General features: G+C 33.4%; 1 protein-coding gene across 3 annotated transcripts in view; it reads right to left on the reverse strand.

The window, feature by feature from the left end:
* LOC108904095 (optomotor-blind protein) overlaps positions 1-20,832 on the reverse strand; it is a 188,748-nt gene that overhangs the window by 115,242 nt on the left and 52,674 nt on the right. For 2 of the 3 annotated variants that reach the window (XM_023456886.1, XM_018706512.1), the window contains exons 2-3: positions 10,291-10,404; positions 8,006-8,159 (exon numbers count right to left, since the gene is read on the reverse strand). In XM_023456886.1, the coding sequence (XP_023312654.1) occupies positions 8,006-8,159; positions 10,291-10,404 (268 nt within the window). Of the gene's footprint in view, positions 1-8,005; positions 8,160-10,290; positions 10,405-10,453; positions 10,568-20,832 lie in introns of all 3 variants that reach the window. The other variant, XM_018706511.1, reaches the window with a different exon arrangement.

A 20,832-nucleotide genomic window follows, 5' to 3' on the forward strand; every position in this document is an offset into this window, starting at 1 on the left:
GTAGTGTGTTCTGAAATAACAGGATGGTACAAACAAGTTTTTGTTGGATAAAAAGGGTGAGTCTATTCTCGATTATATTTTAAGGAAATGATATTAATTATGTTTCTGTTCTTTTCTATTGCCCTATTAGGTAAAAGTCCATGTTCTTCAATCACGTTGGGCAGTGGGCAAAAACAAAACTTACCTCAGTTCTAAATTAACGGTAGAGGGCATCAAAGTTGACAATTTTTTTTTAATTTTGAAACGCTTGTAAGCTTTTATTGAAATTTGGTACACTAACACTTTCATATACCTAAATATCGCTTTATGACATGTTAACGGAAGTAATTCGATTAACAGAACTGTAAAAAAATATATGTTGTTTACTTTGCACCAGTGACAACAATGATTATTTTAGGAGAACCGTCTATTACAAGTTTCTGTAAATTAGAATACGTTATTTCATTTCTCTTACCAAATACCTAAATTACTTTTAAAATTACGTAATTATTTCAAGTTTAAGTCGAAAATGCATTAGTAAGAATCTAATAAGAAAAATTAATTAACCCAAAACCAGTGGCGACGCTTGACATTCATATCAGGGAGGGAGGAAAAATTTAGGTACAAAGTATCGAAAAAATATCAGATATAATTGGGTACCTAGTTTTATTTTAAGTACCTACCTACCTATTATTGAAATATAGGGAAAGTGTGCTCAACATTATTTTTTATACTCGTATTGAGAGTCCATTCTGCTTTTGTCTGAAATAAACTTTTCAATTAGGTACTTTTTCAATAAAGTTTGGCATTTCTCGCACTATTGATTTTTCATAAAGTGACATCAATATGGAAGTACATATTAGTGTACCAAATTTCAAGCAAAGCTTTAGAGGCGCTTCAAAGTTATGTGAAAAAGCCATTTCTTTTGTCAACTTTGGTGCTCCCTAGCGATTAAACGAAGCAACTTATGATAGGAGGTAAGTTTAGCTAAATCTGTTTATTTTGGTAGCACGAAACTGTATTGGCATGTATTCCATTCACTTGGAATATTGGGACAATCTGTTTATATTGAGGTTACTAATGGGTCTACAATTTGTAACCACATTTTTATTGCCATTTTTTTAAATTGGAATTACATATTTGAGCCTGCATTCATAAATTCCGAAAAGTACATCCATCAAAGGACTTTAATAAAACACATTAACATTTTTCAATAAAAATTAACGGGAGACCATTAAGAACAGACTTCTTATGTCCATCTGAATTTTATACAAAATATCCAAACCTGTTCTGAAGTATTATTATTAAGTATCTTGGAAACATAACAACCAGAGAAATTAGCAGTACTATTGAAAATATTTTATTGTTAGTTTTGTACAGTGGCATCAATCTTAATTTGTCCGCGAATCCACAAAATAAGTTATAATCAAGGTTATAAATCATTCAGTGTTTTTTTTCTAATTTTTTATGTTACATATTTTTTTCCAACATATTTTTAAGGGGAAAAAGAAATTTATCATTTACTTTCTTCTTTGGAATATAATTTTCAAAACATGAATATAACTTGTTTTGAATTAAATTATTAGCCCAACAAATATTCTCTAATAGATTACACAGCCGCAGAAAAAAAAGTTCTGTACCAGAGACATAGATCCTGTGTATTTTTTGATGCTGAATCCGAATATGCAGCCCAAAAACCGATCTGACAGGGCAATTTGTAGTAAAACACTAAAATATCTCCTAAAATAGGGTGAAAAAGTGAGAATAAGGTAAAAACTTACAATGAAATGCAACTATTTGTAAATACTTTGAGAAAATATGTTAAAATAATATTTTGAACATTGGAAAGAAATATATGCAAATTAAATCCACACTCACCCCTAAGAGCGGGTTAATTCTACGCCTAAAATCAAATAACGAATGTTAGTGCAAAACAATGTGAAAAATCATTTCCATGTATTCTATATTAAGTACCAAATATATAAGTTGATTTGCTAAAAATTCCACAGCTATCCTCGCAAGAAATTACATGATTCTAGTGATTACACAAAAAATAGTAGATAACTTAAAAACTAGAACAAATAGGTGTACCGTTCAAAAGAGAATAAAATTGTATATCATAATAGAGAAAAACATACATGGTGTTCCATTAAAAAAAAAAACACTTATGAAGGTTTGAAGTTAACTAGACTCGGCATTAAATTTCTAGCACCCTGTATGCAATTAAGCCACTTTGAAAGTATGGATGGGAAGCTTAGGGGTCTAGCTATCACCACTATAAATATTGTTGCTTTATCTTTCTTACTATAAAATACACATGGTTTGAAGCTAGTCACTGTTTCTCTCCACTTTTTTGAAAAAAAATAAATATCTCGAAAACGGTTAATTGTAGGAATAGGGAAACTTCATAAAAGTCCACCTAAAATAATACGTAGAATCCAAAATTGCAATAATATATAGGGTGTTCCATTTAAAATAAGCAAGTTGATGGCGACTTCCGGTATAACTGGAAGTGGTACGTGGACGCTATTATTTTGGTTGAGAAGGGCATACCCGAAAACCCGGTATCCCAAATTTTCAAAATTCAAATCGAAGTAGTCTGAAATAATTCTAATGGGCCGACACTCTGAGACACCCCGTATTTGGTAGTATAAAATACAAGACTACGGTTTTTCACATTGTTTTGCACTAACATTCGTTATTTGATCTTAGGCGTGGGATGGATTCAATATACAGCGTTATCCAAAAAGTTTGCACCATATGGGAAAAAACTTATGTATAAATTTAATAAATTCCTTCGATTGTCAGTTGTCTCTGCATATCGTCAAATCAAAATAGCGCCCATCGAACTTCATAAAACGTTTGTTACAGACGAAAACTGCATATCGGTCTAAGAGTAAAGTACCCTTATTTTCTACCATAAGGGGAAATATTTTAAAGAAAAGTTATTTCCCTTTAAAAGATTAGCCCGAATATAAAGTTTCAGTTCATTATGTTGAAAAAGCAATTCTTGACAATTTTGCAACTTTCCCTCGTACCATAATTCGAGCGAATTATGGTACGTGGCGAATCCATCACTAAAGTCACGTTTTTAAAGTGCGCTTCTACAAGAAAAACATTATAATTCCTGAAAACAAATTGAATCAGGAACTAATAAGGTCGTTATAAAAAATGGTGTAGAAAATAAGAAGTTTTGTGCAAACTTTATTTTATGTTCAAGAATAATTTAAATGTTAATGCTAATTTAACGTTATTCAAGAAGTATCGTCTACAATGGCTCACCTAGAAGTAGGGTTAGTAAAAAAGTTCATTGTTAATGATATCAGTTTTCTTTTTGTACTTCTTATTTATTTTTTTTGCATTGCTTTGTAAAATAAAAATTATGTCCACCTTATAGTAACTAGGGTTAATATTTTTTGTACGAATGAACTGTAATTGTTAATTTAAAAAATGATGTATACGAGGTTTACACCATTTTACTTAGTTTTTGTATTATTCTTGAACATAAAATAAAGTTTGCACCAAATTTGTTCTTATTTTCTACATAATTTTTTATAACGTCTTTATTAGTTCCTGATTGGACTTGTTTTCAGGAATTATAATGTTTTTCTTGTAGAAGCGTACTAAAAAAAATGTGACTTTAGTAATGGATGTTTTCACTGAAATTATAATAATAATATAATAATAATAATTTATTTATTTAGCTTGTAGCTATGCATACATATTTAACCAATTTTATACAAAACACAAAATGACATAGCTGACATCATAAACAAGAATAACAATAACCGAAATTGATACAAAATGAACTATAATTTATCGACATACAATATTGTAACTTCTCTAACAAATTTTCCCAGACTAACCACTTCTTTCACATGATCAGGTAAAGAATTAAAAAGTCGTATTCCGTCGCTAAATAAGGTTTTTTGCAACCCGCTTGTTTTGTTCTCACATTATATGGGTGAATTTCAGCTCTAGTTGTTAGAAAATTCTGTAGATATGTTGGCAGAAGTCCGTTCTTAATTTTAAATATTAATATAACATTAGCTCTTTCAATCATGTGTTCGACTGGCAGCCACTGCAACGTTCTTTGCATATGTTTTACTGATGTATATTTGTCACAGCGGAGAATACTTCTCATAGTCTTATTATGCAACAACTGCAATTTCCAATATTTTCTTTGGTACAAGAAATTAGCAACGATATACAATAATTAAAATGAGGAAGTATAATCGTATTATAGATTAACAATTTGCTCCACTGACAAATTGAAAGAAATGCGATAAAAAAAACAACTTTTTTGCCAACTTTTCTACAGAGATAATCTACGTGATCAACAAAAGTAATAAGACTCGAATCCAATATTACCCCCAAATTTTATAGTTTTAACTAATTCTATTTTCTTATTATTCATATATACATTTATATCGGTTTCTGAATATTTACTACACATATTCTTTGAGCCTATAATCATACATTTTGTTTTTGCAGAGTTTAGTTTAAGTTTATTAACACATAACCATTTATACAAAATATCAAGCTCACTGTTTAATGTATACGTTACATTTTGAATATTATCCCCAGAAACGGAAATTAATGTATCGTCTGCAAACAGATTTACAAATGAATTTTTCAATGCACAAGTTATATCGTTAATAGGTATACACAATAAATAAATAAATGGTACGAGGGGAAGTTGCAAAAATGTCAGGAATCGCTTTTTCAACATAATGAACTAAAACTTTATTTTCGGGCTAATCTTTTAGAGGGAAATAACTTTTCTTTATAACATTTTCCCCTAAGGTTGAAAATAAAAGTATTTTACTATTGGCCCGATTTGCAGTTTTCGTCTGCCCCTCGTATATAATAAACGTTTTAGGAAGTTCGATGGGCGCTATTTTAATTTGACATGCAGAGATAACTGACAATCGAAGGAATCTATTAAATTTGTACCTACACAAAGTTTTTTCCCATATGGTGCAAACTTTATGGATAACGCTGTAGATATTTTTTTCCAGTGCTCAAAATATTATTTTAAAATGTTTTCTTAAAGTATTTACAAATCGTTGCGTTTCATTATAAAGCTTTAGCTTATCCTCAGTATTCCCCCATTTTAGGGGATATTTTAGCGTTTTACTAAAAAAATTTCCTGGTAGATCGGTTTTTGAGCTGCGGATTAGTATCCAGCATCAAAAAATGCACAAGATCTATGTGCCCATGTCTCTGGTATAGAACTTTTTATTTGTGGGGCTGTGTTATTAATAACATCATTAGTTTCGGTTCGAGTCGGTCGCGAAAGCGAATAAAAACCTGCCCGCGAACCGATGAAGATTAAGGCCGGGTAAACATTTCTGGGCCGGGTAATAATAATAATAATAAGATTATAGAGGGACTTCACACGATTTTACGAGGTCTGGTTGAATAAAGTCGATAAAGACGGCATAATTACCGAGGTATTTCGGTTTTAAGGTCGGCCTCTCCTCTTAATATACCCTTAATTGTCGGGGACCACCGGTGGCGAAGATAAAAAGAAGTTTTTGTCGCCGAGGAGAGCCAAATGAAGCGCGAGGAGATACAAGGAGATAACGGAGGGCTTCCTTTTTGGCCGATACCGGGGGTTAGGGGTTCGAGATTGTTGATATTGCTTGAATTTTTATGCTACTTTCGAAGAAAGTTAAGCCATGCCCTACACTGATAAAAGTTGTAGATCCTTTTTACTATCTTTGCACTGGCTTTTATACACAAAAGATGAAAATGAATTCAACAGTTCAACACACACAATACGCTTACACCAGGAAAATTAGCGAAAATAAAAGAGAAACTCGAAACAATTCCTATCCGCGATATTATTGTAAAATTGTCTAAGGGAACATTTTACAAGACATCTCTCATCTCGTGAGTCAAGAAATTTTATTAGTTAACTTTTCTATTTAAACAAATAAGTGAGGAAAACAGTTTTTTCATTTTGCAGGGAAAACCATCAATTTTAGCGAAAAGTGACTCACAGACAGCTTGCAGGGAATAAAATTATATACAAAATGAGACTTGTTAAATTAAAATCGGTTAATAAACACAAAAAATTATTGCAAAAAACAAAAAAAGTGCCCATTTTTTAATTTCTTTATAACTATCGCATTTATTGTTAATATTTTATAAAACCTAAAAACTATTAAAATTTAAAAACAAAATGTTGCTAAAGTTTTCTTAATAAATCCTCTAAAAATAATAGATGTTATGTTTTATTATCTTTTTCCTTTTTTCTATATCTTGTTGCCTTCTAAACTGATACGCCTATGGATTTTGGATCCCCGCACGCTTGATCCTCCTTACTAGTCTAAGTGCTAACGATGGACCATTCTCCATAATTTCGACGGCGAAGTATAGGTAGCATCGAAATTACCAACGGTATATATCGTGTAATTTTTACGCGTGTTCTTCGTCAAATTTATGTTGTGATTTTTGGATAAACAAAGTTGCTATAGTTTAATTTATTGACAAAAGTGTTGATTTTTATTTTTTTGGAGGTCTCTTACAGATAGAAATAGTATCATTATTCTTGAATTTTGAATACTAGAAATCGAGAAAAATAAAAAGTTTATGCAAGACGTATACTAAATTGTGAGTAAAAAATGGACTGATATTTTTGTCTTCCAGATAATTTTTTAATAAGAAGTGGATCTTATTTGTGGAAGGGCGAAATGGGCGGTGACTATTACACGCCTTCATTATAGCCATCTTTCTCTATCGCACGGATTTCTATGACTTTCTTTATCGCTCTCACGTAACGGCGGATGAACCATGGGGACTTTCCGACCCTGTATATGAAAATTCAATTTAATCAAAATAAGTAAAAGCAATAAATTCTCATTTTTTCAAATGTGAGTATTATTTTTAATTTTGTTTTTTTTTTGTTGCTCTTTCAGTATCATTCATTTTTGTGATATATTTTTCGTCTCTGAACACGGTACCATCGAAAATCTGTATTTAAGGGCGGTTTTTCGTCATTTAAAAAAATATGAGGGATAAAGCAATCCTGGATTCGGATTCAGCGCATCAAAATACATAAATATGGTCTTGCAGTCAGTTTCAGTCGATTTTTACAATTATGTGTAATGCTGATCCCTTCCAAAGCGAGATTTTCCATATTTTCTGCATTTAAAGGCGGTTTTTCGCGATTTAAAGAAATGGAGGCTGATGAAACAAGTATGGCCATGGATTCGAATGACAAAAAAAAATAGTTCCTTTTCGTTGAATTTTGAAATTAAAATAAAAAAAAACTGAAAATTTGAGATACTTAGGTATTTGGTTTATGGCTTCAGATTAGTATTTTTTTTTTAATAAATCTAGAAATCATTCTACATTTCGCCACCGAGTTTATTTTTCAGACAAATTTAAGTCGATAAAAAACAATATTGCCCTAGTTGTGCAATTGATATCATCCAACTGTCATCAAATATTGTATATTTGCTTTAATTATAGTTTTCTGTCTTTTTTAAGGTCATATAGGCAGAAACTCTGTTTTTCTTCATTTTAAATTTTTATATGAGGCGCTCAAAGAAAGTTAAGTTCAACCACGGAAATTCACGTTCAACCACAGAAGTTGATTCAGAACTTATCCAAAATTATCCATCAACAGTTGCTATACACGTAAGCCATTTTTTGACACTTGAAAAACTAATGTAAACACTATCACAACAACGATAAGACTAAAATCGGATTTCATTATTCAGAATCACAAGCGTTCAACGCGAATGACGCTAGAGACTACAATAGCCCACCAATGTAAAGGTTGAAAATACTGCAACTTTTTTCTCGGAAACTATAAGGATTTTACAAAATCTTTTTTTACGGTATTGACTTAATTTTTTATGACACATCTATTTCCATATTTTTTTGGATAAATTGTGAATCACTCTATTTTTTAATTTCATAGAAGTCGAAACAATATTCTCGGAATTATTATATTTAACATTTAAAAATTAACCCTTTCCCCATGTAACAAAAAAATATAAAAAATACTCACAAATCCGTGCTTATCCGAAATGTTGTTGGTAAGTTTCAACTTGTGGAAAGAGACAACCTTCTGCATCCACTGCTCGCCAGTTGAGGGACTGTCCGGATGGATGTACATCCTCTTGGGCATCTCCGGGTCCGCTTTGCCCGCCACCATCCATCGGCTGCAAAATTCAAAACATTCTACAAACAAACCGACTTGTTCGTTTAACGTTCAAAAAGTAGATTGGAAGATCTGACTGAAATATTCGACATGAATAGCTCTATTGAACTAGAGTTACTTTAGTTTAGATCTTTTTCATGAAGGTATCAGTCATCGGTGCTTGCTAAGTAATTTGGTAGATATAAGGGAAAACTGAAACAAGTAGTTCTCAAAAAATGAAATAGTTGCATCATTACTACAAAATTTTGGAAAAACTTGATTGCAACGTGGATTTTACAGCCTGACCTTGTCGATAAAGTGGTGGTCACAAAACGTGAATTCAATGGCATGGTAGAACTTTCCGGTAAATATTTGTCTTCCTCGAGCACCTGATCTGACCCCTCCGCGAGTGTTAAAGTCTTGCCCTTGTACTTTTGCAAATAGATATCGAAGAGGTCCAAGTGCAGGCCTTGTTTATACCATAATCAGTAATTAAATTAAAATTAACTGCGTGTCATAACCCAAGGCTAATTTGCTTCTAAAATTTTTAAACAAATCTCCGATAAGAGCATCTGTGCATTGCCATATTTAATCGCTGTTTAAATTTTTTTTAACCCATCTACCCGAATTACTGAACAAGCAAACTCGGATGTCATGCAACATACTCTCAAACTATTCTACTCTGTTGTCTAAAATGAAGAAATAACAATATTATACGCAGTTCTCATCGGCATGTGGATAACACTATCGCCATATTCGCATTATCACCGGTATTTTGCACGTGGTAAAGTAGCAGATAAAATTGTGTCACTTAAAAATAACGAAGCGCAATAACCATTACTGCAATTTTTCTTTATCACCTGGGGTATTTTTTTCAAGAATGTCGCGGCAAATTATGGGTTGCTAGGTCCTGGTTATCGTGTAATTTTGTTATTTCTTCTGTATCAGTAACTACTTCAACGCATGCTTCGTGCTTTTCTATATACCGGCGCACGCCAGGCGTTTGTTTCGGTGGGACCGTGACGTCACAACCGGAACGAAAACCGAGGCTTGCGCCGCTTCATATTCGACAATGCGATGGCCCGGCCCAACCAGAGAGTTAGTTCGAAATTTTCAATGAAATCGTAATTCGAAATAACGAGAATCACTCGGTGTCTTAAAGTCTCTTAATGAAGAGACTAAAAATTTAATTAAAACTAGTACAAAGTTGCTTTGATTTCACCACTTGTTAAATAAAGTCTCAGCATTTACTTGAATTTAGTGTCCCCGTGTCGACCTTTGTATTTTCAGAAGCTCTCAAATTCAATAGTAACCAATATCAAATGTTTCCGAGGCTTACATGCCTTAAATAGATTTTTTGAAAGACTTGTACAAATCAGAAGGTTGTAAATTTGTTCAATTGGACGAGGCTTGTGTCACGTGAGTAACTAAATCGTGGAATAGTCACAAACTCCTTAAGAGACTAGCTCTAAATTTCCCCAACTATTTAGTTACAATAATAATGTGATAATAACACTCGCTGGTGGTGGAGTAATATTCTCAAAGAAAACAAACCGTCTCATAAATTTGAGACCAACTTTTAACAAATGTGGAGATTGTCAGGGAAATTTAAGACTAAAATTTTTAATTAAGAGACTAGCTATAAATTTCCCAAATTGTTTAGTTTGATGTAATAACATGATACTAACTCTCGCTAGATATTCTAAAAGAAACAAAATTATTATAGAAATTTGGTTTTAAAAATATAAAAAACAAATGTGCAGTGTCGGGGAAATTTGAGACTTAAATTTTTAATTAAGAGACCTTATGGAAATTAAAAGTTTCTATTCTCATGTTCTAGAAAATTTCTTTTTTTGGTATATATTTTTGTAAGGATTGATTTTTTTCAAATATTTAAAAATGTAAATCATTTTTCACTGCGAGACTAATTTGTTTAATTAAGAGACTTTGCTGTTAGGTCTAAGACATTTCTTTAACAAGAAAACTGATTTTAAATTAAGATTACCGTTTGCGGGCTCGTTATGAAGCTATGCTTTTCAATTAAGAGACTTTTTTGTCAAGACGGGGCCGTTTCTCGGTTGGGCCGCGGCCGGTATCGGATCTGTTGGATATGAAATGCAATCTCTGACAACAAATACGGATTTGGATCTAACCTGTTGTGGAATTTATATCTGCAGTCATCTGCAGCGACGATGTCCATAAGAAGGATATATTTGGATTTTTTTTCTAGGCCCGATACGCGTACTTTGTAAGCAGGAAACATGCGCCTGAAACAATTTCGAGATGTGAGTATTATTGACAGTGGATGGTTGTCACCTGTTGTGGAATTTGTATCGGTAGTCGTCTGCGGCGACGATGTCCAGCAGCAGGATGTATTTGGCTTTGAGGTCGAGTCCGGACACCCGGAACTTCATTTGGGGAAACATTTGCCTAGAAAGACCATCAGAAATACACTTTTTTACCCTTAAATACATCGAAAGTGCCATAAAAAGGATACATAACCTACACTTTATAAATGTAGCTTACATAGATTTGCATTTTTGTACACTGAGAAAAGTTGTTTCGTATAAAATCGATCTCGCCTCAGATTGCGACAGAACAAAAAACTTTAAGGAGGTTTATCGGGCACGGAGGTACGTCTAAAGTCTAACGAAGGTTTTTGTAGATTCGCTAGTGACTAAAGTAGTAAGCCTTTAGATTTGGCAACGTTGCACTTGGCTGGCGCGCTCGGCTCGGCGTTTGCTCCCTCCCGTTAAATCATTCTGTTTGTTTGGACACCTGCGAATTTCAAATAATACGCTACGTCGAGATCACGGCGTTGCCTCTATCATGCATATGGAGGATAAGTTAGTCGATAGCAGTTTGAAGGAGAATTATTATAAATTGTGTATCTTACAAGTACCTAATCGATTTCTACAAGCTGTCATACGGTTCCTTAGATATCGGTTTCCTATTTATACAAGTTGCTTTGGAAACTGTTCGTCAATTGTTGCGCATTCTAAGTGGAAAGACCAAAAAAATGTGTATTCTCATAAGACTGTACTAAACCATGAAAAATTATTTTATTAATATCTCGTCTCTTAGGTATCCAAACTAGAACATTTTTTTTAGAAGATTTTCTTCATATTAATAAGCTTATATTAATTTTTTTATGAATATTTGTTTGTCAATTCCGAATCAGATAAACCTCAAGTAAAATGCAATTCAAACTTGACTTCATTTCTGATTAGCGTCTGTTTAAAATTTATGGCGATCAGGATTTTGACCCGCAAATCCCTTTTTAGTGCTTTAAAAATATCAGTCCACGATCAGTAATGATTTACGGCTGAAATTTGTCAGTTGCATCACGTTATCAGTGACTTTTTTTCCTTCAATAGTATCAGGTTTCTCTGTTGCCACATGGTCTCTCGAACAGGGTATTAACAGATAATTTTCGAATCCCAGTGACCTTCCCTCTTGACCCCCGCATGTAGTTGATAACTCTAACAAGAAAGGCGATAGTGTGGTCTTTTTATATTTTATGACCGTTCGCGTTGTTCTGGTTAATAATAAATTAGTGCCATGATAATTTTTACTGTTTTATCTCTCGTTTCGGGGCGAGACTCATTTGTCATTTGTTATTTACGCCTGCTTACCAGTAATCGACACTTGGGAATGAGACATCGTTCTACATAAAACCACAGCCTACTGCAAACAAAGGATAAATGTGCAAAACGCGTCTTTTTCACCACGTATAGATTTTGTCAGCATCTTTCCAAAATTACTCCTTTAAATCTTGAACATAATTAACCCTTATAGGTCACACTAGTGCGATTTCGCACCACCGTTTTTTTTTATAGTTGGCATTTCTCAGGTAGCAGTCGCCGAGGGATCCCCCACCACGATAATTTCTTCTATAGCCCAAACAGTCGAGTCGTACCACAGCTGGATTCCGTCTGTAATTGTCGGCCAAACTAGAGAGTCTGAAAGGTCCGATCGGTGCGAATTCGCACTAGTGTGACCTTAGTGTGGGTAAAAGTGTGACTGAATTTATTTCATATAATCTAGAAATAAACTGAATTGAAATGCAAATTTCCGATTTTTTTCACCTCATTTTCCATGTTGAATGGACTAGAACATTGTTTATTTATTGTTCATAATTTTTCAAACTTTTTTTATTAATAGTTTAATTGCAATATTTGTCAATATTTATGGATAACATTGTTTAAATTAATATTTTTATACAAAAAAGTGCAAAATAAACATCAATTTACAGAAGAGGAGCAAAAATCACAACTTCAATTTTTTATTAACAAATTATTTTTTTAAAACTAATTACATACGATCTCTCGGAAAATTTTTTGATATAAATACGTTATATTTTCGTTAACAAATAAAGAAGACATAAAGGTTCAAAATTGGCAAAATCCCAATTCGCACTAGTGTGTCTTTTAAGGTGACCCACCCCATGTGTGTGACCTTTGAGGGTTGGTTAGAACATCAAATAATTCATTGTTGGAACAGTTGTTCCTCAAGGACCAGTTGTGGGGCCCAATATTGTTGGCATTAGTAATTTTGATGTACAATTTCTTTCAAAACTTATCAGATTACTGTGAAATGCTTTTTTATTACAAAGTGATAATGATCATCAAATTATAATAATTATTTTTTTCTTAAAAATCATCAAGTGTTCCACGAGGTTCAGTTCCGAGCCTTCTTCTCATTTTATTGCATTGTATAGGAGGTAGACTAGGCCATAGTTTTATTATTCTTTTGGTAAATGAAACATTGTTGCAGATCTTATCACCACCCCTGATAAATGAGAAACGAAATTTGTTCGAAACATAGTTCGACAGCGTCGAACACGATGTTGTCAAGTCATCGTGCTTTCGAAACTTTATCTGATCCTTGTAACGACCGATTCTCCGTTTCTCACTGAAAACAAAGAGTCCTTACATAAAGCATCTTCTATGGTTCGTTTCAGAGTCGTAATAATGTGCTTGCTGAGAAAAATTATTTTTAGTTGAAAAATTATTACTTTCAGATGTTCGCCACGATATGACTATAAATTATTTCAAGAATATATTTAGGCGTAAATCCATTGAACAACTTTTTTTTAAGAGACTTCTAAACGTCTAAAATTTGTACATGATGAAGAGATGAATTATTATTCCTTTGTGTGACTGTAAGGGGAAGTAATCGTAGATTAATTATGAGACTTATTTAAGAAAGGAGTCTCATGTGAATTTTGACTTGCTGTGTTTATTAGAATTATTTTTTTCTATCAAATTAAGAAACTACCTCGTTGCTTCTTCGATTTTCTGTAATTAAAAAGTGACGCGTATTACTGTCTCACTTTCTAGATTATTTCAAGAATGTTCATTTAAGTACTATTAATACCTCAAGCAACTTTTTAAGAGACTTAAATTTAGCTGTTAATAGTTTTAAATTTTGCACAAGTTCAAAACATGCATTATTTCTGAGCGTAAGTTGGTTAAGAGACTTGTTAAGAAAAGAAGTCTCATATGAATTAATATCGCCAATGTTGTTCATTGCTTCTTCGAAGGCATAAAGTGACGCGTACAGCACTGTACCGATCTTACGCATCTGCAGCTCAAAAAGCCAGAGCAAATTGATTTTAGGATCCATTAATTATTTTACAACGATCGTAAAACGCAAAACCAACTTGACCTGACCCTCTCAAAACAAATCAGGACTACCTGAGGGGCCTATCCAAATAATTTATTGTTTTAAGGTAGGCCGGGCACCATTAATAATATTGCATTTTGGTTTTATGGTAAATTTTTACCAAAAGAGAGAGGAACGAGAGACGGCAGACGCCGATTTTTAATGGAAAATCATCCGAGAGGGATAGTAGGTCAGTCTCGGAACAAAATGCTGTCAAAAACAAAAGACTTGTGCAACTTATAGCTAACTTCGATTAAGGATAGAATTATACCAGCAATTTACAGTATACAGAAGCAAAATATATCGACGTCTAGTATTCATATCGACAGCTGGCGTTTTTTTTATGAAATTGTAGTGGAATATTGGTCCTGTTGTGACACTATCAACGTATTTTGTTATATATCGATGAACTGCCAAAACAGTCTCTTAATTTCCAAGAACTGGACATGATTATTTATTGTTTAACTTTTAAGTGAAGCGTATTGTAGATAGAAGGAACAGGTGGTTTAAGCTTCTATATCTAATCAGTAGTTTTTTTGTTCGTGCCATAATGGTTTATATGGGTATTTCCTACCCACATAAGACGGCTAATGAAGTCGTATAACAATATTTTTGATTTAGCGACATTGATTGATACTAAGTAGATTTTTTTGATGGTGAATCACCAATACAATAATTTTGTCACAGAATTAGTGCTCGTTTTCTAATTCACTGGCTTGCCTCTGTATAGAACAAGGGTTAAGGAGCAGGTAGTGTCCTGTCCATCTCTGTTTTTTTTATTATCTGCCGTTCAAAGCCAAAACAATATTATATTAAATATACAGTGTGTAATCGGATTGGATACCACACTGTTGTAAACTTTTGTATTGTTGATTTTTCGCGAAAAATATACAGGGCGTCCAAAATATTTTAAAATTTTCCCTAAACAAACTGCCCTTAATTTTTGTTTTCGCTAAAAACTGTATTTAACAAAGTTGTTCGATAACTCAAGAAATACAGGGTTTAGTCAGAAAAGAAGAGTAAGACGCGAATTTTAACTATCTTACTTAAAGCAGACAGAAATTGTAAAAACTAAGTAAGGTTTTGTTGTAAATTTAATAGAATATAAAAATAGCTTGGTAGATCTATTTTCGGGTTATATGTTACATTTTACTCGTGCTGTGTAAGTGAAATTAAAATTACAATCCTTAACTTTCGAGTACTTTCCCAGGTAAAAATATTTTATTTGTGGAAGTATGTTAAGTGCATAAGAAATATTGTCAAAAGTCAGTGGGTCGCTTGATTTTCGGCGAACCGTGGCGCGGCAGAAGGGTGGGGGAAGCGAATGACAGCGAGTCCGAAGAAAATGACGATAATATTCATAGTCCTGCCGTTAAATAAGCGAAATTCACTTGAAAATAATATATTTGACAGTCTCCATTGTTTTTCAACGAATCTTGACGACTTCATTTTTACTTAAAGCTCTTTTCATAAGCTCTCCGAATATGTAATAATTTATAACTATATCACGCTTGTGTGTCGTATATTTCATATTGCAACTAAGGTTAAAAAAAATCGAGGTTGCAAATTTGAAATTTAAAAAAAATTATAGATTATGAAATCTACCATGAAAAAAATCAGTGCGATTGTGGAAGATGCTCGGGATCGTCCAGACTAATAATTAGTTAATTTGTTTATAAGGCCATAACTTGTAAACTATTCAACTTACCGATTCCAGATTTCGTGTGAGTTATAAGACAATGATAAATGTTTAATTCAAAAGTCATAAATAAACTTCTTCTGTTTATAACTTTTGATCTAATCAGTATTTTTTGACGCTCGAGGGCTAGTTTTGTAGGTCTTTTGAAGACGAAAAAAAAGTACCTTATTGTTTTCTCGTGGAAATGAACAGAAAAATGTTATAAGCGAAACACGTGAATTTATGTAAAAATTATACAATTAACCACCCTGTAAACAATCTTCCCCCCATTTTTATGGCTGTGGAAAGTAATATCTTATTGTACATAATATTTAGCATCTATAGTTATAAATTCAGCTTGCCGAAACGAAAATTCGCGTCCAACTCTATATTTCCTGGCCTATATGTTTTCTGACCTTTTCTCGAGTGACATTTTTGGATTGTCTTGTACAGAGTCCATAACTACAACAGTAGCAGCATCGTTTTCATTGTATTTTTGTATTTTTTTTAATATTCTTTATATCGCTAGTAGTATCGGATTTTATAATTAGCTTGCGAGTTACAGTTACATTTGGATAATTTTCATTAAAAATTTATATTGCATATCGATATAAAACATTACCGATTTCTTAACATTTCATAAGATAAATTCGTTGCTCCAGGGTTAGCACTATTAATAAAAATTATTCGATGGGCAGTTAATAAAAATAAATATGTTGACTTTGACACTGATAAGAAAATATCTATGGAAACTATATATAATGTAAGACAGTTAAAAATTGCGGCGTCTTCTTATTTGCAAAATGATTCTTTTCTGACTAAACCCCGTATTTAAGCATTTCTTGAGTTCTCGAACAACTTTCTGTTCAATACAGTTTTTAAGGAAAATAAAAATTGAAGGCACTTTGCTTAAGGAAAATTTCATATTTTGAAATTTTGTGGACATCCTGTATGTTTTATTATATACGTATTTGATTGCTGCCCATGGCTTCCCAAGATAAGCAAAATTTTTTATCAAGATTAACATTTTCTCATAAAATCAAACATCCGTCATTGATCTTTTTGCGGGCAAACAGTATAACAGTATCGTAAAAAATCTCGTAAAAAAATCTCAAAAAGTTTAAACTATTTGCAGAAAAAGATGTTTCTTTGCTTACAATTCTGATGGACAACTTTCAGGGGCGAACCACTGGGCTATAACACGCGTATATGATTTCAAAAAGTGGTGCTCCCGAAAAGAAAATTAAGAAAAGGTCTTAAAAATACATATGTTACTAACATATTTTGAATACGAAAAAATGAAGTGAAACCTACAACATTGTGGTTAATTTACTTTACCTTAAAAAGTATTATTGTAAGAAAACCCAATAATTGTGTACACCTTTAATTCCAATAAACGACTATTTTTGGGCGACCCGCTGGTCTACAACACTTTGTATACCCATTTTTAACCATTCTTAGGGCGAAAATTACATTTGTAAGTTGACATTTCCGCCGTGCGACTTTTTTGGGCGAGCCGCTGGTCCATACCGCTTCGTATTTGTTCAGGCTCAGCACAGTGGCGCCCGTTGGTCTCGGCGCAGCGGGGCGTCTCCGTCCCGAAATAATTCCGAATCAATTATGAACGCTGGCGCCTCGAGTTCGGAGCGGCATCTAGAGTGCCTTGCTAGGAGAGAGTGTTTTGTTCTGCCGCCTGTTATCCGCAAGGATTACCGAGGATAGCACGAGGATAACAATTACGGAGCATTGTCGCTGAGGTAATGTTATCGCTACCGGCTTTTGTCGCGAGTGAAAGAGAACCAGGATTCGTTTAAGTGGTGATTTTGGGGAATTATCGAGGAATAATTTGAGGTTAGAAAGGTTCCATTGCCTGTAAAAGTCCTCATCGATAAAAATCATGGAAATTTAAATCGACTTTTTACATATTTGCTTCGACTTTTATTCACAAAAATGTAAATGTGTGTGTATGTAGAGAACTCTGCTAGCGGTCTAGCAGACCACATGTTTAGTCTTTTGTGGCCTAGTAATTCAGTATATGGTATAATGTATAATGTCATTATAAGTAAATACTGAGGTAAATAAATAATATGACTTTGTTGCAAATATTCACTTAACGTCATTGAAAGGTACAAGAATAGTTATTTGTTTAACTAGGCAGTAACGTACAAGATTTATTGCCGCGGCTGACATTTAATAGACGAGCGCAGAAATACCTATTTCTTCTATCTCCTCATTATTTCGATTAGCCCCTCTATTATTTGGTTTCATAGAAAACAAGTAAAAATATACCTACTTCGGAATTATGTAGTATCTTACCAGTTTCATTAAATGAATTGTTAATACATTGCTCGGGTGACTTCTTGAATACTTTTTCAGTACATGGTGTGGCGTCAAAATAACCAATAATCTAGTACATATGTAATTTTACATATAACATTCATGAGTATTGTTATAAGGCTGCAATTTTGTATTAATTGTCTTAGTTAGCAGGGAGTGTTTGGGAGTATATGTACGCAAGTTCACAGGTCTCTAGATGGAATCATTTTAAGAAAAAACAAAAAAATATGCATGACTTAATTTTATTATGACATCTGAAATTGTCATTATTAATTACATACAAATTGTCGTTTTGATAAAAATAATATTTATAAAATATTAAACTAAAAAAGTTTAAACTTTTATGTAGTTTTTTTTTAATTCGAAATATATTATTTCAATTTCAGGTTAACTCAGAATTAATATAGACTAAATATTTGGTTGATTACACAGCCCCACAAAATAAAAAAAAGTATCGGATCTGATGTTCAGACCCATGTATTTCCATGTATTTTTTTCCGCTGAATCCGAATGTGCCTTCAGATTTGGCCCAACGGGTCTGAGTTTTCGGGAAAATTAAAAAAACAGGTTAAAATTCACAAAAAACGTAATTTACGATTGACGAAAGTTATAAAAAATCAAATTATTCTACTAGCTCACTAGACGTATGATTTTTCACTCGTTTAATTCCAATTTATCATCATAAGAGTCAGACAAGCTGGTCCAATTTCATTCAAAAACAGAAAATCCAACTTTTTATCCACCCACCCATTTATGAATTCATACATCTTTCTATCATCCACCTGTACCACCTATAAAACCCACCCATCCACCCATCTATCCATCTACTTTTTGTACTGAGAGATAACAGCCTAGAAGATTGAGAATGCAATAAAACTTGTAGAATACTCTACTTTCTAAACAAAAGAAAACGATATCTACAAATCATTCTTATTTTTGTTGCTATAACGTGTTCTTTTTTCTTCAAAGGATCTATACAAAGAGACGATTTCGTTTAGTCCCTCTATTTTTCGTTTCCCTTTTTAACAGCCAACAAAAATCGGCCATCATGTTTTCATCCCATCTTCCTTGATATCGCTGTTCTATAACCTTCATATGATGAAATCGTTCGTCTTCTTCTTCGCTATAATCTCCAAGATTTTCAGGAAACCAATCCAGATGTGAATGAAGGATGTGCAACTTGTAGTTCATCAAACATCCCAGATCTTGAAGTCTTTTATCTTTTTCGATACAATTTCTTCGTATTTAGGACTCTTGTTTCCTAAAAAAATTTTCGCCCTATATATATACAGGGTGTTAATGAATAGGTGTTACACACGGATATGGTATGTAAAAAATCCAAAAATAAGTGCAGTTTACTTAATAAACATATGTCCTAAAGCGGCTCATTTTCGAGATACAGGGCGTTGAAATTTAAAAATAATAAACTATTTTTTCCTGTAGCTCCGGTATTAGTTAATATTTCTTTATCAAACTCAACAGACAGATTTACTAGCTTAAAGGATGCATAAATATGGCAGAAACCATTTATTGGCTTCTTCTAGTGGCGTGCGATAGGTGTCGTTTCACCTTTTATCCCCCCTAAATTGTGCGGCACTGTACAAATATTAGTTTTTCGTATGTTTTTGAATTTGCTAGTATTTTTTACGTAAATAATGTATACTTGTTAGACTTCCATAAAATGAGTATTATCAAGTTATTAACATTTACATTACTGAGGTCACCTTATGCTCCAAAAACTATGTTTTTCTATGCTATGCTAGTTTTCGAGATACAAAAAGTTAAAGTTGTTTAAAAGGTATTTTTATTTTGCACAAAAAAATTACAGTAAATGCTCAAAATTACGGCCACCAGTAGCGATACAAGCGTTAATTCTTCGAAGCATATTTGTGTACATTCGGTCAAAAGTGCCAGGCGTCGTTTCGATCTCCTGCGCTGCAGCTAGAATGCGTGCTACCAAATCTTCTTCTGACTCAACAGGAGTTTCATAAACTAGACTCTTCATATGGCCCCACAAATAAAAGTCAAGCGGGGTCATGTCTGGGGAACGTGGTGGCCACGCCATAGGTAATCCACGGCCAATCCATCTTACACCGAATTGTTGATTAAGGTGATCTCGGACAACAAGCGAAAAGTGCGCTGGCGCACCATCATGCTGCAGCCACATTTCCTGTCGAATGTTTAATGGCACATTTTCTAATAATTCTGGAAGTACTTGTTGTAGGAACGTTAAATAAATAGGACCTGTAAGACGATTTGGAAGAAGGTGCGGACCAATTAAGCGCCCGTCAATTATACCAGCCCAGACATTGACGCCAAACTTCTGCTGAAATCTAGTGGAGCGAATGGTGTGAGGGTTTTCTTCAGCCCAGACATGGTTGTTGCGAGAATTAAAGATCCCTTCTCGTGTGAAGGATGCTTCGTCTGTAAAAAGCACAAACCGCGGAAAATTTGCTTGCAACTGACACTGTTGAAGAAACCAATGGCAAAAGTTTAGTCGTGGCTGAAAGTCGGCGGGAGTTAAAGCTTGAACCTTTTGTATATGATAAGCGTGAAGCTGTTGCTCGCGTAAAACTTGCCAAACGCTTACATGGTTTACATGCATATTCTGAGCAATACTTCGACTGCTGGTGGATTGGTTTTCTTCTATCCTATTAAGAACTTCTTCTTCGAACCTTATCGTTCTGCGGTTTCTCCTTACCCCGCAGTTAACCCTATTTGTTGTAAAAGTTCCTGTTTCCTGCAACCTGCGAAACACTCTTCCAAATATCTTATGTGAAGGGGTTGGACGATTTGGAAATCGGATTGAGTATAACCGACGGGCAGCCCTGCCATTACAACGCGCTTGACCGTACATTAATATCATGTTTGCATAATCAGCAGAAGTATATTCATTCATGATGTATGAATGTTTTAAACGAATGGATAAAGATATCTATCTAATAATTAAAACTTACAAACTAAACTTTACACTAAAATAACAATAATAATTAAAAACTGCCTCGTTTCACAA

The sequence above is a fragment of the Anoplophora glabripennis genome, unplaced genomic scaffold (genome assembly GCF_000390285.2).
Source record: "Anoplophora glabripennis isolate ALB-LARVAE unplaced genomic scaffold, Agla_2.0 scaffold7, whole genome shotgun sequence".
Taxonomy (NCBI): domain Eukaryota; kingdom Metazoa; phylum Arthropoda; class Insecta; order Coleoptera; family Cerambycidae; genus Anoplophora; species Anoplophora glabripennis.